We start from the raw sequence: 24,295 nt of genomic DNA on the forward strand, positions 1-24,295 counted from the left end.
TATTTTGACAGGGGCCCCAATAGGGTTATTTTGACCGGGGCCCCAATAGGGGTATTTTGACCGGGGCCCCAATAGGGTTATTTTGACAGGGGCCCCAATAGGGGTATTTTGACTAAGCCCCTGTTCAAAAGTAATGCCCTATATAGGGAACATGGTGCCAATTGGGACAAAACTATGGTCACCGTGCAGCTAAACGTGGGAACTAATGTCGTTGGTACATTTCTGAAACGCATAATAAAACCAGTCTTTGATTATATATAACATGGTATATATATATATAACATGGTGTATATATATATAACATGGTGTATATATATATATAACGCATAATAAAACCAGTCTTTGATTATATATAACATGGTGTATATATATATATAACATGGTGTATATATATATATATAACGCATAATAAAACCAGTCTTTGATTATATATAACATGGTGTATATATATATATATATAACATGGTGTGTATATATATAACATGGTGTATATATATATATAACATGGTGTATATATATATATATAACATGGTGTATATATATATATAACATGGTGTTGAAAAGATAATCAAAAGGATTAAAATGGGTATTTTCCAAAGCGTGTGTGTTATCATATGTGTGTATGTGTGTGTTATCGTATGTGTGTATGTGTGTGTTATCATATGTGTGTATGTGTGTTTTATCGTATGTGTGTATGTGTGTGTTATCGTATGTGTGTATGTGTGTGTTATCATATGTGTGTATGTGTGTGTTATCGTATGTGTGTATGTGTGTTTTATCGTATGTGTGTATGTGTGTTTTATCGTATGTGTGTATGTGTGTGTTAACGTATGTGTGTATGTGTGTGTTATCGTATGTGTGTATGTGTGTTTTATCGTATGTGTGTATGTGTGTTTTATCGTATGTGTGTATGTGTGTTTTATCGTATGTGTGTATGTGTGTGTTATCGTATGTGTGTATGTGTGTGTTATCGTATGTGTGTGTGTGTGTTATCGTATGTGTGTGTGTGTGTTATCGTATGTGTGTGTGTGTGTTATCGTATGTGTGTGTGTGTTATCGTATGTGTGTGTGTGTTATCGTATGTGTGTGTGTGTTATCGTATGTGTGTGTGTGTGTGTGTGTTATCGTATATATGTGTGTGTGTTATCGTATGTGTGTGTGTGTGTGTGTGTTATCGTATATATGTGTGTGTGTTATCGTATATATGTGTGTGTGTGTGTGTGTGTTATCGTATATATGTGTGTGTGTGTGTTATCGTATATATGTGTGTGTGTGTGTGTGTGTGTGTGTGTGTGTGTGTGTGTTATCGTATGTGTGTGTGTGTGTGTGTGTTATTGTATATATGTGTGTGTGTTATCGTATATATGTGTGTGTGTGTGTGTGTGTGTTATCGTATGTGTGTGTGTGTTATCGTATATACGTGTGTGTGTTATCGTATATATGTGTGTGTGTTATCGTATATATGTGTGTGTGTGTGTGTGTTATCGTATATTTGTGTGTTATCGTATGTGTGTGTGTGTGTGTGTGTGTGTGTGTGTGTGTGTGTGTTCGTATGTGTGTGTGATCGTATGTGTGTGTGTGTGTGTGTGTGTGTTATCGTATATATGTGTGTGTGTGTGTGTTATCGTATATATGTGTGTGTGTTATCGTATATATGTGTGTGTGTTATCGTATATATGTGTGTGTGTTATCGTATATATGTGTGTGTGTGTGTGTGTGTGTGTGTGTGTGTGTTATCGTATATTTGTGTGTTATCGTATGTGTGTGTGTGTGTGTGTGTTCGTATGTGTGTGTGATCGTATGTGTGTGTGATCGTATGTGTGTGTGTGTGTGTGTGTTATCGTATATATGTGTGTGTGTGTGTGTTATCGTATATATGTGTGTGTGTGTGTGTTATCGTATATATGTGTGTGTGTTATCGTATATATATGTGTGTGTGTGTGTGTGTTATCGTATATATGTGTGTGTGTGTGTTATCGTATGTGTGTGTGTGTGATCGTATATGTGTGTGTGTGTTATCGTATATATGTGTGTTATCGTATATATGTGTGTGTGATCGTATATGTGTGTGTGTGTTATCGTATATATATGTGTGTTATCGTATATATGTGTGTGTGTTATCGTATATATGTGTGTGTGTGTGTGTTATCGTATATATGTGTGTGTTATCGTATATATGTGTGTGTGATCGTATATATATGTGTGTGTGTTATCGTATATATATGTGTGTGTGATCGTATATATGTGTGTGTGATCGTATATATATGTGTGTGTTATCGTATGTGTGTGTGTTATCGTATATATGTGTGTGTGATCGTGTTTATGTGTCTCAGCAGCCATACGCACAGTGCAAACCTCTCCAGGTTCCAGCCCTGAGTCGCCACACTCAAAGTCGCTCAAATCATTATCATAGTCTTCCTCCCCTTCCTCTTCTTCAGCCTCTCCTTCCGATGACTCACTACTACTCTCCTCCCTCGTGCTGCTCTGCCCCTCATCCTCCGAATCTCCCCCTTCCATATCTGACACCTCCCCTTCCCCCGGTCTCTCCTCCAAGGGCGATTCGGGAGGGTCAGGTTCTAGAGCCCCCTCGGCCTCCCTCTCCACCCCCAGTTCCCTGCACAGAGCCAGGGCTTCTGCTGCCTCCACCTCCCTCTCTGGAGCTCAAACTCTCCACAGAGGCCCAGGGGCTCCCCGACACCGGCCGACCCCAGAGAGGTGGACTCCAGCTGGGCCCAGGTGAGAGGCCCGTCCCCATGTCCCTCCGGGTCCTGGTCGTCCGTCTCAGTTTCGTGATCAAGGTCCGTGACCTCTTTGCACTGCGGCTCGGTCCACATGGTGTAAGGTAGTGCATCGTGGGTATAGTCGGCGGGGAGCTCCGGGTGGTGGAGGCTCTCGATGAGCACCGCAGGACTCTGGGAGTTGAGGTTCTTCCAGATGCCATCTGAGAAAGGTTTGGGCTCCAGGTAGAGGCTTTGGGAACTACAAACAGAGTCCACGTTTCGAGAAATACAAATGGAATCCACGTTTTGGGAACTACAAATGGAATCCACGTTTTGGGAACTACAAATAGAATCCACGTTTTGGGAACTACAAATGGAATCCACGTTTTGGGAACTACAAATGGAATCCAGGTTTTGGGAACTACAAACGGCATCCATGTTTGAGTGTGGAGTTTGGTCATGGTTGTGTTGGTGTTGTACTGTTGCTGAATGGTCATTCAATTCACTCAGCTCAGACGAGTGGGCCAACGTATCTTTAGAAGTCAAACTGGCGCTAGCTAGATATAAACCCTGAGTACTGGAGTCTCTAAATACATCGTCTCTTTGAGAGGGTCCTTCTGAGTCGGAGTCCATGGATACGGTTGCCGTCGAGGACCCGCGTTTCTGGATTTGCTGCGTTGGCAGTAGTGTGACGTCACAGAGCATGTGGTTATTATTGCTAGCATGGGTCTCCGCGGAGGTTCGACTACAGTGGTTGTCGGTGGTCAGCACCGTCTCAGACGATGTTTGGATTGGTAGTGTTTCTAGATGGGAAGCGTCGGCGGCCATTTTGTGCAGAGAGGCGTCCATTTCGGGTTGAGCGTCGCTGGTTGCACTAGCCGCCGCGTAAGCTGCTACCTGTGACTCCAACTCTGGCCTATGGTGGTGGTCTTCAGTAGGACCAGAGTGCCGAGAGGGGGCCATTTTGTGATCAGAGGCGGCCATTTTGGGCCGAGCATTGCTAGTTGCATTAGCCACGTAAGCCGCTAACTGTAAATCCAGCTCTGGTCTATGGTGGTCTTCAGCAGAACCCAAGCTCCAGTCTCTGTAAGGCGCTAACGGTGGAAAATCCTCTTCCTCCAACTTCTTTGACGCCAACTCCTCGTCCGTTAACGTCTCCGTTCCTGGCGAGAGGGCCGTGGGTGTCTCGCGTCGGAGCACGGGGGCGAGGACCGGGTGACTGCCCGGCAAATCCGGTAAGGTTAGAGCACCACCGTGTCGGCCAGTCGAGGAGGAGGACGACGACGACCTCGGACCTTTGATCTCGGCGTGACCTCCGCTGACGGCGAGTGTGAGGGAGGGCATCTCCTGGGTGAGAACGGGCGGCAGGGGAGGGCAGAACCTGGTCTCTCCAGACAGTTCTGGAGTGAGGAAAGGCATGTCCACCCCGTTGTTCCTCTGGAGGAGAGGAGGGCAACAGTCTCGTAAACTACACCTCGGAAGAAGGGAAGGGTTTTGTACGGGGACACTGTTGTGTGTAGTACACATAGGGAGAGAGGAACGGTTTTCAACGGGAGTGCAGTTTTTTTCACTACACCTGAACAAGTTAGCTGGACCAGAACCAGAACTAGAGTTGGAAATAACACGTCCTCTGGACCCAGAGTCAGTATTCGTGTAAATGTCATTGTAAAGTGCTGGTGTTTTGCTTTCAGAGGTGTGACTGCTGTGTGTAGTAGTAGTAGTAGTAGTAGTAGTATTAACCGCAGTACCATGGCACGTATCCATTTTATACTCAGTGCCGGGGAGTAGGGTTGAGGTTAGGTTTAAAGACGACTTCTCTACGGCTGAAGAACTTGAATGAAAAGCTCCAGGGCCACAGGCAGAGTCCGTACAACCCTGAGCCCCAGTCGGGTGCACCGTTCTGGGGGAAGGTAACCTGGTCCGTAAGGGGTCTGGAGAGGGGTGGACATCCACAGAGCAGTCCTCGGGAACCTGTCCCAGTGGAGTCAATTCTATACATACTGACTTAAACGGTCCTCCGGGGATTTCTCTTCTTTCTGATCGGGCAGGTGTAGGGGCAGCCTCGGACCTCTGATGGGGTCCTTTAATGACCTCTGCGAACTCTGACCCTGAGGGGTTCTGTGGGGGGTTAGTGGGATGCAGATGGGGTGAAGGGTGAGTCCCCGCCCCTGTCCCTTGTTCTGTGGTGTCCACTGAGACAGGGGTCAGAGAGGGAGAGGGTCGAGAAGAGAAGTTGGAAGAGGGTGAGGGAGAGGTGAAAGACGAGGGGCGCAGAGGTTCAGGAGGACAGGGGAAGGCCAACCGGTCACTCTCCACTTCCATTCTGTTGACTTTCACCACACACATCTGCCGACAAGGACCTGTGGAACAGAGACACAACATAATTAAAAAAAAAATATCTTTGAGATGGTGAAAAAACAACAACATTTGGATGATAAAATATTAGTCAACATGGACTGGAATCCAGAAGATATAACAGAAGAAAAACGCTTGGGTCCGTTTGGATCTCTAACGCAAAGAATTAGGAATTACAGTTCTAGAATGGACCTGCTTATGATGAGTTACTCATAGAATTAGGAATTACAGTTCTAGAATGAACCTGCTTATGATGGGTTACCCATAGAATAAGGAATTACAGTTCTAGAATGAACCTGCTTATGATGGGTTACCCATAGAATAAGGAATTACAGTTCTAGAATGAACCTGCTTATGATGAGTTACCCATAGAATTAGGAATTACAATTCTAGAATGAACCTGCTTATGATGAGTTACCCATAGAATTAGGAATTACAGTTCTAGAATGAACCTGCTTATGATGGGTTACCCATAGAATTAGGAATTACAATTCTAGAATGGACCTGCTTATGATGAGTTACCCATAGAATTAGGAATTACAATTCTAGAAATTACAATTATAGAATGGACATGAACCTGCTTATGATGAGTTACCCATAGAATTAGGAATTACAATTTTAGAAATTACAATTCTAGAATGGACATGAACCTGCTTATGATGGGATACCCATAGAATTAGGAATTATAATTCTAGAATGGACATGAACCTGCTTATGATGGGATAAACGGCAGCCATTTTGGTCAGGGAGTTGGTCCACCACGCTTTACCAGTGCTGTTTATAAGACATGGTGTAAAATAACGAAGTTAAAGCATTTCATCTGCACTGTATATCTGTTAGTTAGCCAGACTGTTTTAGACAAATGGTTCCCATTCAGTTTTTTTAAAACAATATTTTAGGTTGACAATAATTATATTGCATAATTTCTGATATATCACACACACCTTAGTTTTATTTTAAGTCGTAGAATTATGCCTCTACTGCCATTCATTCCAATTAGACCGGTTTGGATTTCTCCCTGACCAATATGGCTGACATTTTAATCCCATTCTGGAATGTTGAAGGTTCATGACAAAGCCCCTCTAGTCATTTAATAGGATCTCTTACCTTCGATCAATAAATCATTCAGAATCAAATCAACTAATCTCTTACCAGGGAGCCGGAGTGTATTCTCAGTCTGACCCTCTCCTTCCTCCTCATCGTCCTCATCCTCCCCAGCCCTGCAGCCTCTCCGGACCTTGGGGCCCAGGGTGCCTCCGAGGCCCCTCCTCCTACCCAGGACAGAGCACCCCTCCAAGGCAACAGGCTCCTCGCTGGTCCTCAGACGCTTGGATCTGGTCCGTGGGTGTGAGAGGCTGCTGTAAAGGGGACACATTTAGCATCTCTTTGACATGCCACATATTCAGAACAATTTACAATGGTTCTCCACCCCCTCCTCCCACACCCTCCATCCTCCCTCCCCCTCCCCCTCCCCCTCCCACACCCCCTCCACCCCCCTCCTCCCTCCTCCTCCCACACCCCTCCATCCTCCCTCCCCCTCCCCCCCCTCCCACACCCCTCCATCCCCATCCTCCCTCCTCCTCCCACACCCCTCCATCCTCCCTCCTCCTCCCACACCCCTCCACCCCCATCCTCCCTCCTCCTCCCACACCCCTCCACCCCCATCCTCCCTCCTCCTCCCACACCCCTCCATCCCCATCCTCCCTCCTCCTCCCACACCCCTCCACCCCCATCCTCCCTCCTCCTCCCACACCCCTCCACCCCCATCCTCCCTCCTCCTCCCACACCCCTCCACCCCCATCCTCCCTCCTCCTCCCACACCCCTCCACCCCCATCCTCCCTCCTCCTCCCACACCCCTCCACCCCCATCCTCCCTCCTCCTCCCACCCCCTCCACCCCCATCCTCCCTCCTCCTCCCACACCCCTCCATCCCCATCCTCCCTCCTCCTCCCACACCCCTCCATCCTCCCTCCTCCCTCCTCCTCCCACACCCCTCCACCCCCATCCTCCCTCCTCCTCCCACACCCCTCCACCCCCATCCTCCCTCCTCCTCCCACACCCCTCCATCCCCATCCTCCCTCCTCCTCCCACACCCCTCCACCCCCATCCTCCCTCCTCCTCCCACACCCCTCCACCCCCATCCTCCCTCCTCCTCCCACACCCCTCCACCCCCCTCCCTCCTCCCCCACACCCCTCCACCCCCATCCTCCCTCCTCCTCCCACACCCCTCCACCCCCATCCTCCCTCCTCCTCCCACACCCCTCCACCCCCATCCTCCCTCCTCCTCCCACACCCCTCCACCCCCATCCTCCCTCCTCCTCCCACACCCTCCACCCCCATCCTCCCTCCCCTCCCACACCCTCCACCCCCATCCTCCCTCCCCCTCCCACACCCCTCCACCCCCATCCTCCCTCCTCCTCCCACACCCCTCCACCCCCATCCTCCCTCCTCCTCCCACACCCCTCCACCCCCATCCTCCCTCCTCCTCCCACACCCCTCCATCCCCATCCTCCTCCCCCCCCACACCCCTCCACCCTCCCTCCCTCCCCCTCCCACACCCCTCCATCCCCCTCCTCCCTCCCCTCCCCTCACCCCTCCACCCCCATCCTCCTCCTCCCACACCCCTCCACCCCCATCCTCCCTCCTCCCCCCACACCCCCCATCCTCCTCCCACACCCCTCCATCCCCATCCTCCCTCCTCCTCCCACACCCCTCCATCCCCATCCTCCCTCCTCCTCCCACACCCCTCCATCCCCATCCTCCCTCCCCCCCCACACCCCTCCATCCCCATCCTCCCTCCCCTCCCACACCCCTCCATCCCCATCCTCCCTCCCCTCCCACACCCCTCCATCCCCATCCTCCCTCCCCTCCCACACCCCTCCACCCCCATCCTCCCTCCCCCCTCCCACACCCCCCATCCTCCCTCCCCTCCCACACCCCTCCACCCCCATCCCCCATCCTCCCTCCCCTCCCACACCCCTCCACCCCCATCCTCCCTCCCCTCCCACACCCCCATCCTCCCTCCCCTCCCACACCCCTCCACCCCCATCCCCCATCCTCCCTCCCCCTCCCACACCCCTCCACCCCCATCCTCCCTCCCCTCCCACACCCCCCATCCTCCCTCCCCTCCCACACCCCTCCACCCCCATCCTCCCTCCCCCTCCCACACCCCCCATCCTCCCTCCCCTCCCACACCCCCCATCCTCCATCCTCCTCCCACACCCCTCCACCCCCATCCTCCCTCCCCCTCCCACACCCCTCCACCCCCATCCTCCCTCCCCTCCACCCCCATCCTCCCTCCCCCTCCCACACCCCTCCCCCCCATCCTCCCTCCCCCTCCACCCCCATCCTCCCTCCCCCTCCCACACCCCTCCATCCTCCCTCCCCTCCCACCCCCCCATCCTCCCTCCCCCTCCCACACCCCTCCATCCCCATCCTCCCTCCCCCTCCCACACCCCTCCACCCCCATCCTCCCTCCTCCTCCCACACCCCTCCACCCCATCCTCCCTCCCCTCCCACACCCCTCCATCCCCATCCTCCCTCCCCTCCCACACCCCTCCATCCTCCCTCCCCTCCCACACCCCTCCACCCCCATCCTCCCTCCCCTCCCACACCCCTCCATCCCCATCCTCCCTCCCCCTCCACCCCCATCCTCCCTCCCCCTCCCACACCCCTCCATCCCCATCCTCCCACACCCTCCACCCCCATCCTCCCTCCCCCTCCCACCCCCTCCACCCCCATCCTCCCTCCCCTCCCACACCCCTCCATCCCCATCCTCCCTCCCCTCCCACACCCCTCCATCCCCATCCTCCCTCCCCTCCCACACCCCTCCACCCCCATCCTCCCTCCCCTCCCACACCCCTCCATCCCCATCCTCCCTCCCCCCCACCCCTCCATCCCCATCCTCCCTCCCCTCCCACACCCCTCCATCCCCATCCTCCCTCCCCTCCCACACCCCTCCATCCCCATCCTCCCTCCCCTCCCACACCCCTCCATCCCCATCCTCCCTCCCCTCCCACACCCCTCCATCCCCATCCTCCCTCCCCCTCCCACACCCCTCCATCCCCATCCTCCCTCCCCCTCCCTCACCCCTCCATCCCCATCCTCCTCCCACACCCCTCCATCCCCATCCTCCCTCCCCCTCCCACACCCCTCCATCCCCATCCTCCCTCCCCCTCCCACACCCCTCCATCCCCATCCTCCCTCCCCCTCCCTCACCCCTCCATCCCCATCCTCCTCCCACACCCCTCCATCCCCATCCTCCCTCCCCCTCCCACACCCCTCCATCCCCATCCTCCTCCCACACCCCTCCATCCCCATCCTCCTCCCACACCCCTCCATCCCCATCCTCCTCCCACACCCCTCCATCCCCATCCTCCTCCCACCCCCTCAATTTTCCTCCTCCCTCCTCCATCCACATCCAAACTCCTCCCACACCCCTCCCTCCCTCCCCATCCTCCATCCTCCTCCTCCCTCCATCCTCCTCCCTCCCACCCCTCCATCTTCCTCCTCCAACACCCCTCCATCCCCATACTCCTCCTCCCTCCCCATCCCCCTCCTCCTCCTCCCACACCCCTCCATCCCCATACTCCTCCTCCTCCCTCCCCATCCCCCTCCTCCCACACCCCTCCATCTTCCTCCTCCCTCCTCCAACACCCCTCCATCCCCATCCTCCTCCTCCCTCCATCCTCCTCCTCCCTCCATCCTCCCTCCCACACCCCTCCACCTTCCTCCTCCTCCCACACCCCTCCATCCCCATACTCCTCCTCCCCCTCCATCCTCCTCCTCCTCCCACACTCCTCCATCCCCTCCTCCCTCCTCCCCTCCATACCTGTTCACAGGGGTCTTGACCCGGCTGCGCTGGAGCCAGTTCTGCAGTTCTGGGGTGGTGGCGGGCGTGGCTCGGGTGTGGTCCAGAGGACAGGAGTCTTTCCCCAGCTTCCACACAGCATAGCGGTCCGGCTGGAACCACTTCACAAAGGGATCCATGCTGATCTTCACCATGTCTTTACTGCATGTACACTAGGGAGGAGGGGAGAAGGGACTTAGCATACTATTTAGTGTGGAACCTCTCCACAAATGGAGACTAGGGGAGGAAGGGAGGAGGGTTAGGAACCAGACTAGCATACTATTTAGTGTGGAACCTCTCCGCAATTTGAGACTAGGGGAGGAAGGGAGGAGGGTTAGGAACCAGACTAGCATACTATTTAGTGTGGAACCTCTCCAGAAATGGAGACTAGAGAGGTAGGGAGGAGGGTTAGGAACCAGACTAGCATACTATTTAGTGTGGAACCCTCCACAAATGGAGACTAGACCAGACTAGCATACTATTTAGTGTGTGCAGGGGAAGTAGAATCTCTAGCTTGTTAGCTGTGTGTGTCCAGGGGGAAGTAGAATCTCTAGCTTGTTAGCTGTGTGTGTCCAGGGGGAAGTAGAATCTCTAGCTTGTTAGCTGTGTGTCCAGGGGGAAGTAGAATCTCTAGCTTGTTAGCTGTGTGTGCTAGAAGCTTCCATTGTGAAAGTGACATCACCTGCCCTGAGACCCAGAAGTACTGCCTCCCCCCAGAGGTACTGACCATAGTTCTGGAGGGATCCCTGGTTCCACGTGGAAATACACACAACAGAAATAGTTCAGAGTAAACAGCGTGGCGTTCTCTTCATCTTACCTGAGTGGCCACCTTGCCGTAGTCGATCCATCGGACACTAGCGAAGTTGGTCGACTCGGCACAGTTGAAGCCGTGGTTGAAGCCAGCGTGGTAACCATACGGAAAGGTGATCATAAACTCTCCTGCCTCCTGGGTGATCTGGAGAGAGGGGGGGAGGAGGGAGTTAATGAGGACAAAACTCTCCTGCCTCCTGGGTGATCTGGAGAGAGGGGGGAGGAGGGAGTTATTGAGGACAAAACTCTCCTGCCTCCTGGGTGATCTGGAGAGAGGGGGGAGGAGGGAGTTATTGAGGACAAAACTCTCCTGCCTCCTGGGTGATCTGGAGTTATTGAGGACAAAACAAAAAAGTGGCAGTTGAGACGAAAGGCTTTTAAAAAGTGACAGTTGAGACGAAAGGCTTTTAAAAAGTGACAGTTGAAAAAGTGACAGTTGAGACGAAAGGCTTTTAAAAAGTGACAGTTGAGACGAAAGGCTTTTAAAAAGTGACAGTTGAGACGAAAAAGTGACAGTTTTTTAAAAAGTGACAGTTGAGATGAAAGGCTTTTAAAAAGTGACAGTTGAGACGAAAGGCTTTTAAAAAGTGACAGTTGAGACGAAAGGCTTTTAAAAAGTGACAGTTGAGACGAAAGGCTTTTAAAAAGTGACAGTTGAGACGAAAGGCTTTTAAAAAGTGACAGTTGAGAAAAGGCTTTTAAAAAGTGACAGTTGAGACGAAAGGCTTTTAAAAAGTGACAGTTGAGACGAAAGGCTTTTAAAAAGTGACAGTTGAGACGAAAGGCTTTTAAAAAGTGACAGTTGAGACGAAAGGCTTTTAAAAAGTGACAGTTGAGACGAAAGGCTTTTAAAAAGTGACAGTTGAGACAGTTGAGACGAAAGGCTTTTAAAAAGTGACAGTTGAGACGAAAGGCTTTTAAAAAGTGACAGTTGAGAAAAGGCTTTTAAAAAGTGACAGTTGAGACGAAAGGCTTTTAAAAAGTGACAGTTGAGACGAAAGGCTTTTAAAAAGTGACAGTTGAGACGAAAGGCTTTTAAAAAGTGACAGTTGAGACGAAGACGAAAGGCTTTTAAAAAGTGACAGTTGAGACGAAAGGCTTTTAAAAAGTGACAGTTGAGATTAAAGGCTTTTAAAAAGTGACAGTTGAGATGGCTTTTAAAAAGTGACAGTTGAGACGAAAGGCTTTGTGACAGTTGAGACGAAAGGCTTTTAAAAAGTGACAGTTGAGACGAAAGGCTTTTAAAAAGTGACAGTTGAGACGAAAGGCTTTTAAAAAGTGACAGTTGAGACGAAAGGCTTTTAAAAAGTGACAGTTGAGACGAAAGGCTTTTAAAAAGTGACAGTTGAGCCAGTCAGTTTGTCTCACCTTGTCGAAGGGGATGCTGTACTTCTTCAGGATAGAAGGGGAGATCAGGGTCATCTTGTGACGGAGAAAAGCCTCACACCCTTTAAACCCATTGGGGAAGAAACCTGGAACACACACACACACACACACACACACACACACACACACACACACACACACACACACACACACACACACACACACACAGAACGTGGAGAGACTGTTAGATAGATTGACAGAGTCAACACAGTGCTTTTGGGTACAATAATTTAGGTCTATCCTCCTAAGACCGCATTTAGACAGGCCAGAATTGGGCTGCCTGTCTAAACTCTGCCTAAGTGTTCTACTTTTTTTAACTTAATATTTCATCTAGTTAAACTAAGCTTACCTGTAGCCAGTCTCTCCAGTCTCTTCCCATGCTCAGGGGGGATGGCATACCTGTAGACAGAGACAATGTGTCTGTTAATATAGACAATGTGTCTGATGTTACTATACCTGTAGACAGAGACAATGTTTGTCAGGTTAACACAGAAGGTGAACAGTAAACTAGTGTTTGGGTAGGTGTTATGTATGAGACAAACTGTTTAGATGTGTCATCCTCTACACTGACAATACTGGCCCCTAGTGGTGAGCCTTGGAATTCTACCTATTCTAAAGTTCCTGACGTAGAACTCTGTGGAACTCTGTGGAACTCTGTGGAACTCTGTGGAACTCTGTGGAACTCTGTGGAACTCCCGCTGGGTTCTTAGGCATTCCATTACACCCACACCTCTTCTCCCCCATCAGAAGCCCCATATTCAACTATCAGTCTGAGGTAAGGGTGTGTGTATGTGAGTGTAAGGGGAGAGGGAGGACTGCCCCAGGGGTGGGAGAGGTGAGGGGTGAGGAGGGGTTGAGAGAAGAGCTTCTTGGTGGTCCTCCCCTCCAGGGAAATGTGTCTAAGTGGGGAGAGGTGAGAACCATGTGTGTGTTGCAGGGCTTCCTGCTCTAATGAACAGCAGTATACCTCCAGGGGAAGAGAGAGATGGGGAGACTGAGGGAGGGAGAGAGGTGGAAAGAGGGAGAGAGAGGGAGGTGGAAAGGGGAGAGAGGGAGGGAGGTGGAAAGAGGGAGAGAGAGGGTGGAAAGAGGGAGAGAGAGGGAGGTGGAAAGAGGGAGAGAGAGGGAGGGGAGGTGGAAAGAGGGAGAGAGAGAGGAGGTGGAAAGAGGGAGAGAGAGAGGGAGGTGGAAAGAGGGAGAGAGAGTGAAGTGGAAAGAGGGAGAGAGAGAGGGAGGTGGAAAGAGGGAGAGAGAGAAGTGGAAAGAGGGAGAGAGAGGGAGGTGGAAAGAGGGAGAGAGAGGGAGGTGGAAAGAGGGAGAGAGAGAGAGGTGGAAAGAGGGAGAGAGAGAGGAGGTGGAAAGAGGGAGAGAGAGAGGGAGGTGGAAAGAGGGAGAGAGAGAGGGAGGTGGAAAGAGGGAGAGAGAGAGGGAGGTGGAAAGAGGGAGAGAGAGAGGGAGGTGGAAAGAGGGAGAGAGAGAGGGAGGTGGAAAGAGGGAGAGAGAGAGGGAGGTGGAAAGAGGGAGAGAGAGAGGGAGGTGGAAAGAGGGAGAGAGAGGTGGAAAGAGGGAGAGAGAGGTGGAAAGAGGGAGAGAGAGGAGGTGGAAAGAGGGAGAGAGAGAGAGGTGGAAAGAGGGGGAGAGAGGGAGAGGTGGAAAGAGGGAGGAGAGAGGGAGAAAGAGGGAGAGAGGGAGGTGGAAAGAGGGAGAGAGAGAGGGAGGTGGAAAGAGGGAGAGAGAGAGGGAGGTGGAAAGAGGGAGAGAGAGAGGGAGGTGGAAAGAGGGAGAGAGAGACAGAGGAAGAGGGAGAGAGAGAGAGAAGTGGAAAGAGGGAGAGAGAGGGAGGTGGAAAGAGGTGGAAAGAGGGAGAGGTGGAAAGAGGGAGAGAGAGAGGGAGGTGGAAAGAGGGAGAGAGAGAGGTGGAAAGAGGGAGAGAGAGAGGGAGGTGGAAAGAGGGAGAGAGAGAGGGAGGTGGAAAGAGGGAGAGAGAGAGGGAGGTGGAAAGAGGGAGAGAGAGAGGGAGGTGGAAAGAGGTGGAAAGAGGGAGAGAGAGAGGGAGAGAGAGAGGTGGAAAGAGGGAGAGAGAGAGGGAGAGAGAGAGGGGGGAAAGAGGGAGAGAGAGAAGTGGAAAGAGGGAGGTGGAAAGGGGGTGGAGAGGGAGATGGAGAGGGGGAGAGAGGGAGATGGAGAGGGGGTGGAGAGGGAGATGGAGAGGGGGGAGAGAGGGAGATGGAGAGGGGGAGAGAGGGAGATGGAGAGGGGGGGAGAGAGGGAGATGGAGAGGGGGAGAGAGGGAGATGGAAAGGGGGGAGAGAGGGAGATGGAAAGGGGGGAGAGAGGGAGATGGAAAGGGGGAGAGAGGGAGATGGAAAGGGGGGGAGAGAGGGAGATGGAAAGGGGGGGAGAGAGGGAGATGGAAAGGGGGAGAGAGGGAGATGGAAAGGGGGAGAGAGGGAGATGGAAAGGGGGAGAGAGGGAGGTGGAAAGAGGGAGACTTACGAGGGAGGAATAAAGAAGTAATTCCCCTCTCCCTTCCAACCCATCTCTCCCTCTAACCCCGCCTCTCAGTTTGCCTGAGACACACCATGCTAGTAAATAACAGTATCCCCCTACCAGGACTTGGGCTCTCCAAAGTGCAGGTAGTTGATGCTATAAAGGTCCATGTCTTCAGTGTGCCAGGAGAAGCTGGTCTTCCACATGCCGAAGTACAGGTAGGGTGTGTTCACCCCCTGGATAGAAACACCACAGTCCTCTTCAATCACATCCAGGATGGAGTTGAGGTGGCCGATGTTCCACTCCTCTATACCCTACAAGAGAGAGAGGAGAGAGGAGGAGAGAGAATTAGATGAAAGACAGAAGGGAGAGAGGAGGCAAGAGGAGGAGAGAGAATTAGATGAAAGACAGAAGGGAGAGGGGAGGCAAGAGGAGGAGAGAGAATTAGATGAAAGACAGAAGGGAGAGAGGAGGCAAGAGGAGGAGAGAGAATTAGATGAAAGACAGAAGGGAGAGAGGAGGCAAGAGGAGGAGAGAGAATTAGATGAAAGACAGAAGGGAGAGAGGAGGCAAGAGGAGGAGAGAGAATTAGATGAAAGACAGAAGAGAGAGAGAGAGAGAGAGGAGGATAAAGGAGAGATGAGACAGAAGGGAGAGAGGAGGAGAGAGGAGGAGAGAATTAGATGAGACAGAAGGGAGAGAGGAGGAGAGAAGATGAGACAGAAGGGAGAGAAACAACAAGATAGAGTTGAGGTGTCCGATATTCCCCTCCTCTATACTTCACCAGGACAGAGGAGAGGTTGGGATGACTAGAAAGGAATATACAGGGAGTGAAATGACAGAGATCCTGATGATCGGTGATGAGTGACAGAGAGGAGAGAGAGACTGATATCTACCTCGTCATAGAGGCTCCCGGGGACATCAGCTCCATATATGGGAGATACGAAGGTCAGGTTCTTCCAGTACTTCCTCTCCAAGTCCTCATAGTTCAGGTAGCGGGGAGTACAATATCTGGAGAGGTAGAAGATCTATGTTATAAATACTATACTAAATATAACACATTATAGTTCAGGTAGAGGGAGTACAGTATCTGGAGAGGTAGAAGATCTATGTTTTAACTACTATACTAAATATAACACATAGTTCAGGTAGAGGGAGTACAGTATCTGGAGAGGTAGAAGATCTATGTTTTAACTACTATACTAAATATAACACATAGTTCAGGTAGCGGGGAGTACAATATCTGGAGAGGTAGAAGATCTATGTTATAACTACTAAATATAACACATTATAGTTCAGGTAGAGGGAGTACAGTATCTGGAGAGGTAGAAGATCTATGTTATAACTACTAAATATAACACATAGTTCAGGTAGAGGGAGTACAGTATCTGGAGAGGTAGAAGATCTATGTTATAACTACTATACTAAATATAACACATAGTTCAGGTAGAGGGAGTACAGTATCTGGAGAGGTAGAAGATCTATGTTATAACTACTGTGTTTATAGTTACTGACTTGTCACTGTTGGCGAGGCGTCTGAACTCCTTGACGCTGAGCGGTTTCTTCTGGATGTTGAACTGAGTGAACAGGCCTGACTGGCCAGCAACCATCTGCTGTATAGGAGCGTGGATCACCAGGTCATCAATATCATCATAGCTACACCGAGGACGCCAGCCCTTAGGAGGAATCACCTGGAGACAGGTAGGGGAGAGAGGGGGGTTATCACCTGGAGACAGGTAGAGGAGAGAGGGGGGTTATCACCTGGAGACAGGTAGAGGAGAGAGAGGAGGGGGGGTTATCACCTGGAGACAGGTAGAGGAGAGAGAGGAGGGGGGTTATCACCTGGAGACAGGTAGAGGAGAGAGAGGGGGGGGGTTATCACCTGGAGACAGGTAGAGGAGAGAGAGGAGGGGGTTATCACCTGGAGACAGGTAGAGGAGAGAGAGGAGGGGGGTTATCACCTGGAGACAGGTAGAGGAGAGAGGGGGGGGGGTCACCTGGAGACAGGTAGAGGAGAGAGGGGGGGGTTATCACCTGGAGACAGGTAGAGGAGAGAGGAGGAGGGGTTATCACCTGGAGACAGGTAGAGGAGAGGGGGAGGAGGGGTTATCACCTGGAGACAGGTAGAGGAGAGAGGGGGGTTATCACCTGGAGACAGGTAGAAGAGAGAGAGGGGGGTTATCACCTGGAGACAGGTAGAGGAGAGAGGGGGTTATCACCTGGAGACAGGTAGAGGAGAGAGAGGGGGTTATCACCTGGAGACAGGTAGAAGAGAGAGAGGGGGTTATCACCTGGAGACAGGTAGAGGAGAGAGAGGAGGGGTTATCACCTGGAGACAGGTAGAGGAGAGAGAGGGGGTTATCACCTGGAGACAGGTAGAGGAGAGAGGGGGGGGGTTATCACCTGGAGACAGGTAGAGGAGAGAGAGGAGGGGGGTTATCACCTGGAGACAGGTAGAGGGAGAGAGGGGGTTATCACCTGGAGACAGGTAGAGGAGAGGGGGGTTATCACCTGGAGACAGGTAGAGGAGAGAGAGGAGGGGTTATCACCTGGAGACAGGTAGAGGAGAGAGAGGAGGGGGGAGTTATCACCTGGAGACAGGTAGAGGAGAGAGAGGAGGGGGGTTATCACCTGGAGACAGGTAGAGGAGAGAGAGGAGGGGGGTTTATCACCTGGAGACAGGTAGAGGAGAGAGGGAGGGGGGTTATCACCTGGAGACAGGTAGAGGAGAGAGAGGAGGGGGGTTTATCACCTGGAGACAGGTAGAGGAGAGAGAGAGGGGGGTTATCACCTGGAGACAGGTAGAGAGAGAGAGGAGGGGGGGTTATCACCTGGAGACAGGTAGAGGAGAGAGAGGAGGGGGTTATGACCTGGAGACAGGTAGAGGAGAGAGAGGGAGGGGGGTTATCACCTGGAGACAGGTAGAGGAGAGAGAGAGGAGGGGGTTATCACCTGGAGACAGGTAGAGAGAGAGGAGGGGGTTTATCACCTGGAGACAGGTAGAGGAGAGAGGGAGGGGGGTTTATCACCTGGAGACAGGTAGAGGAGAGAGAGGAGGGGTGTTATGACCTGGAGACAGGTAGAGGAGAGAGAGGGGGGGGTTTATCACCTGGAGACAGGTAGAGGAGAGAGAGGAGGGGGTTTATCACCTGGAGACAGGTAGAGGAGAGAGGAGGGGGGTTTATCACCTGGAGACAGGTAGAGGAGAGGTACACTCAGACAAGCACACACACACATAGTTTGTTCTCTCATCTTTCCTGAACAGACACACACCAAACACACTCCCAGTCCTACTCTCAGACACACCCACCTTGGCGAGGCCAGCACGGTGCGCCCCCTGGGCCTCCATGTGGGCCAGGTACCGGTTGAAGTCTCTGAACTCCTCCACGGTGGGCCTGAAGGTCATGATCTTGCAGGAGGGGTTAACGGGGCCGTAGACCTCCGCCCCTGCCATCCTGCCTGCTCACACAGGGGAAGCCTTGACAGAGAAACAGTCACTCCTCATTAGAATCTCATGACAGTAATACGTTCTGTTAACTAAGGGGGAAGCCTTGACAGTGAAACAGTTACTCCTCATTAGAATCAGGGCAGGAGGGGCTTAACGGGGCAGGAGGGGCTTAACGGGGCAGGAGGGGCTTAACGGGGCAGGAGGGGCTTAACGGGGCAGGAGGGGTTAACGGGGGGAGGAGGGGGTTAACGGGGCAGGAGGGGGTTAACGGGGGAGGAGGGGGTTAACGGGGCAGGAGGGGGTTAACGGGGCAGGAGGGGTTAACGGGGCAGGAGGGGGTTAACGGGGCAGGAGGGGGTTAACGGGGCAGGAGGGGCTTAACGGGGCAGGAGGGGGTTAACGGGGCAGGAGGGGTTAACGGGGCAGGAGGGGGTTAACGGGGCAGGAGGGTTAACGGGGCAGGAGGGAGTTAACGGGGCAGGAGGGGTTAACGGGGCAGGAGGGGGTTAACGGGGCAGGAGGGGTTAACGGGGCAGGAGGGGGTTAACAGGGCAGGAGGGGGTTAACGGGGCAGGAGGGAGTTAACGGGGCAGGAGGGGCTTAACGGGGCAGGAGGGTGTTAACAGGGCAGGAGGGGGTTAACGGGGCCGTAGACCCCCTGCCATTCTGCCTCCACCAATTAAACCCAGACAGAGAAAAGAGTAGAATATAAACTGGGTGGTTCGAGCCCTGAATGCTGATTGGCTGACGGCCGTGGTATATCAGACCGTATACCACGGGTATGACAAAACAGTTATTTCTACTGTTCCAATTACATTGGTAAACAGTTTATAATAGCAATAAGGCACCTCGGGGGTTTGTGGTATATGGCCAATTTACCACGGCTAAGGGCTGTATCCAGGCACTCCACGATGCGCATTAGAACAACCCCTAGCCGTGGTATATTAGCCATACACCCCACCCCCTCTGGCCTTATTGCTTAAATAGAACACAGGCTTGGGCCATAGGCTGTCTGACTTGATTGATAAAACCTAGAACTACATACCGTAGACACACTAGATCCCAGCTAGCCTACATACCGTAGAGACGCTAGATCCCAGCTAGCCTACATACCGTAGAGACGCTAGATCCCTGCTAGCCTACATACCGTAGAGACGCTAGATCCCAGCTAGCCTACATACCGTAGAGACGCTAGATCCCAGCTAGCCTACATACCGTAGAGACGCTAGATCCCAGCTAGCCTACATACCGTAGAGACGCTAGATCCCAGCTAGCCTACATACCGTAGAGACGCTAGATCCCAGCTAGCCTACATACCGTAGAGACGCTAGATCCCAGCTAGCCTACATACCGTAGAGACGCTAGATCCCAGCTAGCCGACATACCGTAGAGACGCTAGATCCCAGCTAGCCTACATACCGTAGAGACGCTAGATCCCAGCTAGCCTACATACCGTAGAGACGCTAGATCCCAGCTAGCCTACATACCGTAGAGACGCTAGATCCCAGCTAGCCTACATACCGTAGAGACGCTAGATCCCAGCTAGCCTACATACCGTAGAGACGCTAGATCCCAGCTAGCCTACATACCGTAGAGACGCTAGATCCCAGCTAGCCTACATACCGTAGAGACGCTAGATCCCAGCTAGCCTACATACCGTAGAGACGCTAGATCCCAGCTAGCCTACATACCGTAGAGACGCTAGATCCCAGCTAGCCTACATACCGTAGAGACGCTAGATCCCAGCTAGCCTACATACCGTAGAGATGCTAGATCCCAGCTACAGTTGAAGTTGAAGTTTACATACACCTCAGCCAACTACATTTAAACTCGGGTTTTCACAATTCCTGACATTTAATCCTCGTAAAAATGCCCTGTCTTAGGTCAGTTAGGGTCACAACTTTATTTTAAGAATGTGAAATGTCAGAATAATAGTGAAGCGAATGACTTATTTCAGCTTTTATTTCTTTCATCACATTCCCAGTGGGTCAGAAGTTTACATACACTCAATTAGTATTTGGTAGCATTGCCTTTAAATTGTTTAACTTGGGTCAAACGTTGCGGGGAGCCTTCCACAAGAGCTGGTGTAACTGAGTCAGGATTGTAGGTCTCCTTGGTCGCACGTATTTTGTCAGTTCTTCCCACAAATGTTCTATAGGATTGAGGTCAGGGCTTTGTGATGACCACTCCAATACCATGACTTTGTTGTCCCTAAAGCCATAACTTTGGAAGTATGCTTGGGGTCATTGTCCGATCAGGACCAGGGTTTGTGAATGTAACAGTATCATTTTAAACCGTCCCCTCACCCATACCCGGGCGCGAACCAGGGACCTTCTGCACACATCGACAACAGTCACCCACGAAGCATCGTAGTTCCCCGCGGCTCCACAAAAGCCTTGCAGAGCAAGGGGAACTACTACTTCAAGGTCTCAGAGCAAGTGATGTAACCGATTGAAACGCTATTTAGCGCGCACCGCTAACTAAGCTAGCCGTTTCACATCCGTTACGTGAACAACACTCAATGTTGTCCAGGCGACAGTATTGCCTATATGAATAACACATCAATAAAAAGCAACACACAGGTTATTATTGTATAACTAACCAATAAGGCCCGATAACAATATTAACCTATGTGCAACACATGCATTATTCTTATCAGGCCTCATTGGTTAATTACACAAAACAGACAAGGAAGCAGGCTTCTCTTCCTTCTTCCCGAGTCCAGCTCGAACACACCTGATTCTACTAATTAACTAATCATCAATCCAATAAGCCTTGATAAGCTAGTAGATTAGCTGAACTAATAAACCCAGTGTTGCAGACAGTGCAACTGCAATAAATCAGCCTCCAAAATGGCCCCTATTCCATATATAGTACGGGGATTTGAACTTGCAACCTTCCGGTTACGAGTCCAACGCTCTAACCACTAGGCTACCCTGCCACCCCCCAATAAATCAGCCTCCAAAATGGCCCCTATTCCATATATAGTACACTACTTTAGACCAGGGTTGGCACCCTATTCCATGTATAGTACACTACTTTTGACCATAGTATAGGAGTATGGGTTCTGGTAAAACGTTGTGTACTAAAAGGGTGCTCTTTGGGATGCACTCCAATGCTGTCTTACTCATGTCACCTTCAGTTCCGCTGTGTGTTACTTACATGTTGGACCACTGGGTGGCGGTCACCTCCCACAAAGGAAATCGTGGTCCTCACAAAATATTCTGACAACCCCTCTGCTAGTTACCACCAGCAGGGTTCCCGATCACCACAACTCTGGCGTACTTCCCGAATGGCACCCTATTCCCTACACAGTGCACTACTTTTGACCAGGGCTTACATCAACATTAAAGCACTATATAGGGAATAGGGTGCCATTTGGTATACCCACTTTGGATTTACTTTGACAAAGGAGACAAAGGACCTAGACACACAATAACAGTTGGTTTCTTAAAAAAATAAAAAATAGTTGAAGCAAAACAGTACAATGAGGAATAGACCCACAATAAGGAAATGCGTCTCAAATCATTCATTTAGATTATCTCACAAAGCAATGAACGGCTAGGCTAATACAATAACAATCGTTACATTTTAATTGATTCGAATAAAGTAAATCTATTAATTATGTTGTTGCATTTCATGTTTGATATAAAATTGTAACTTTGCCATTTTCTTAAAAATCATTTAATGCACATATATATATATATATATATATATATAGTAGATAAATGATTAAATCACTTGTGACAGTGCATTTATTTCCCAAGATAAGTCCGAAGTGCAGTGTGGCTAATCTGATCTTTGTCTGTCATTCAGTCCGAGCTCGTCTACGTTCAGTTGTGGTAGCCAGCAATGGCAGATCGAAGGAGACCGTTCAAATAATTGATAACTACGACTTGATTTGAAACCAACCACTCCCTTTCTTTCGTTATTGTCGGAATTCAAGAGTCTTTACTTACAGTAGTCAAAACGTGAGATAAATAACAAGAACTGGTTGCGATGAGAAAAGGGATAAGTAAACCAGCTTGCTAAACTGGCCATCTTTGCACAATGCGCGGTAGCAGAGATGGGGGTTTAAATCCCAACTTGAATGGATGTTGTCGAGATTTATGCTAACTAAACAAGGCCCGAGGTTTAGCTACAAGCTGACCAAATATACTGCACGAATTCAAACATATATCAACCATAAATAGTCTGGCTGTCACCCAGACACACATAGAAATACATTTACCTAGTATCGTTAGTATTGTGCATCGCAGTTTAACGAGCTAACAACAGATTAACAGTTGGCTATTTGCTAGTAGAAGTTAACGCAACGAAAATACCAAGTCAACGGGTTCGAGTTAGCCTCACCAGCTAACTGTTAGCTAGCCGGTAATAAAAACAGGGTGTAAATAAACATTCTGTGTTAGTCTACGTTATACATCTATGTCCAAGCAGAACTACTATATCTACAGCCAGTTTAACTATATGCAATAATGTTTGAATCAATTGATAAATGCATGCAAGCAGCGAAAACGAGTTGCTGTTGTTAGCCAACGTGCCAAGTTGGGCTAGCTAGCAACGGTAGCTTAGTTAGCTTAGCCGGTTAGCTTAGCCAGTTAGCTTAGCCAACCAGTTAGCTTAGCCAGTTAGCTTAGCCAGTTAGCTTAGCCAACCAGTTAGCTTAGCCGGTTAGCTTAGCCAGTTAGCTTAGCCAACCAGTCCACCGCTTACAAACGAAAATAGACGCCACAAACTAGTCGACACCGAACCTTACAGTCATGAATTAAACCCGTGTGATTGCATTTGTAAGGAAACTTGTACTGTACCTTTTGGTGTATAAAAAATGTGTGTTTCGTTGTAATTGTTGTTTATCTCTTCTCGCCCTGATCGCCCAGCTGTTTTCATACAACAGCTGGTCAACAGCGACTTGTTCTTCTGTCTGGTCGATAAGCAGATTTCAGACCAGTGGTGTAGTTGACTGCCCCCTGTCGGACAAAGATGCACCTTCACTTCAACAAATGTAGAATAAAAATAAGAAACATTTATAAGCATTTATTTAATTATAGGATTATAAAATAAGAAACATATCAAATTAAGCATTTATTTAATTATAGGAATATAAAATAAGAAACATATCAAATTAAGCATTTATTTAATTATAGGAATATAAAATAAGAAACATATAAAAAATGAAGCATTTATTTAATTATAGGATTATAAAATAAGAAACATATAAAAAATGAAGCATTTATTTAATTATAGGATTATAAAATAAGAAACATATAAAAAATGAAGCATTTAATTCTAGGAATATGTTATATTAAATGTTCATTCAGAAATGCTTGGTTTTTCACTTTTTTGGGGAGACACATTTCGATGGATATTTTCTCCCTTCCTGTTTTCCTATTGTCCCAGTGTCTACACATAATTTCCCAGTTTATATACATGTCAAGAATGAATAAGACTACATGTGTACAATATGAATGTCGCTCTATATATGTCTGTTATCGTTGCTATATGTGAAGCAGGTGTTAAAACAAAATTACATTTAAAGCACGACCGACTAGGAGATAGTGAAAGAGGAGTGGGCATCTCATCACCGTTCACTAGGAACCAAACGGACGCGAACGATCCAAAAAGTGGGCGGAACCTACCTGACTTCGTCCAATAGGAAGCTATAATATGCGTTGCAAACTGTTTTTACCGTTAAAACGTTTTGCTACGACATGGATTAATGAATCCACCCCCAGGGTGACAACGCCGATGACTTTCTATGAACATGGCGGCTCAAGATGAACTCAGTAAGTTTCTAACTGCTTTTTTTTTTGTTGTTGCAGTGATTCAACGCATCGTAAGACACTTCATGTGTATCGCTAACATGTATTATTGCATTTAGTACACAGTCATTACTCTTATCGAGCTAAAAACGTCTGTGATTATGAACAACGTTGATTTATGAGGTAGCTGGCTAACGCTAGTTAGAAGGCCGTCTGCACAGTCATGGTCCAAATTAAAGTGTTGTATTAAAAGATCAACGTGATCTGATGGCGACTGGAATAGTTTTATTTTATTTTTTAACATTGGATCAGTCATTTCATTCCCTATTTGTAACGATGTCATGTTGGATCTGTAACTACGATTTATTAACTAGCTGGTTAGCTGGTTAGCAGTGTAGCCAGGCGTCCGGGACAATATGAATTGTCTTATTGTCACACACACAAGATAAGCCTTTGTGTGTGTTTAGCTAATTAG

At 49.8% G+C, this 24,295-nt stretch overlaps 1 protein-coding gene and 1 pseudogene across 1 annotated transcript in view; one reads left to right on the forward strand and one right to left on the reverse strand.

The window, feature by feature from the left end:
• The window catches only part of LOC124018474 (lysine-specific demethylase 4C-like), a 70,745-nt gene extending 47,741 nt beyond the window's left edge, over window positions 1–23,004 (reverse strand). Inside the window, exons 1-12 of the mRNA XM_046333803.1 lie at window positions 22,870–23,004; window positions 17,921–18,088; window positions 16,126–16,301; window positions 15,507–15,621; window positions 14,731–14,924; window positions 12,470–12,519; window positions 12,103–12,206; window positions 10,742–10,879; window positions 9,907–10,097; window positions 6,228–6,433; window positions 2,689–5,080; window positions 2,347–2,650 (exon numbers count right to left, since the gene is read on the reverse strand). Of these exons, the coding sequence (XP_046189759.1) occupies window positions 2,347–2,650; window positions 2,689–5,080; window positions 6,228–6,433; window positions 9,907–10,097; window positions 10,742–10,879; window positions 12,103–12,206; window positions 12,470–12,519; window positions 14,731–14,924; window positions 15,507–15,621; window positions 16,126–16,301; window positions 17,921–18,064 (4,014 nt within the window). The 5' untranslated portion in view covers window positions 18,065–18,088; window positions 22,870–23,004. The remainder of the gene's footprint in view (window positions 1–2,346; window positions 2,651–2,688; window positions 5,081–6,227; window positions 6,434–9,906; window positions 10,098–10,741; window positions 10,880–12,102; window positions 12,207–12,469; window positions 12,520–14,730; window positions 14,925–15,506; window positions 15,622–16,125; window positions 16,302–17,920; window positions 18,089–22,869) is intronic.
• A 740-nt stretch (window positions 23,005–23,744) lies between these two features.
• Window positions 23,745–24,295, forward strand: part of LOC124018480 — a 64,114-nt pseudogene continuing 63,563 nt past the window's right edge.

Source organism: Oncorhynchus gorbuscha, unplaced genomic scaffold, assembly GCF_021184085.1.
Source record: "Oncorhynchus gorbuscha isolate QuinsamMale2020 ecotype Even-year unplaced genomic scaffold, OgorEven_v1.0 Un_scaffold_528, whole genome shotgun sequence".
NCBI lineage: Eukaryota > Metazoa > Chordata > Actinopteri > Salmoniformes > Salmonidae > Oncorhynchus > Oncorhynchus gorbuscha.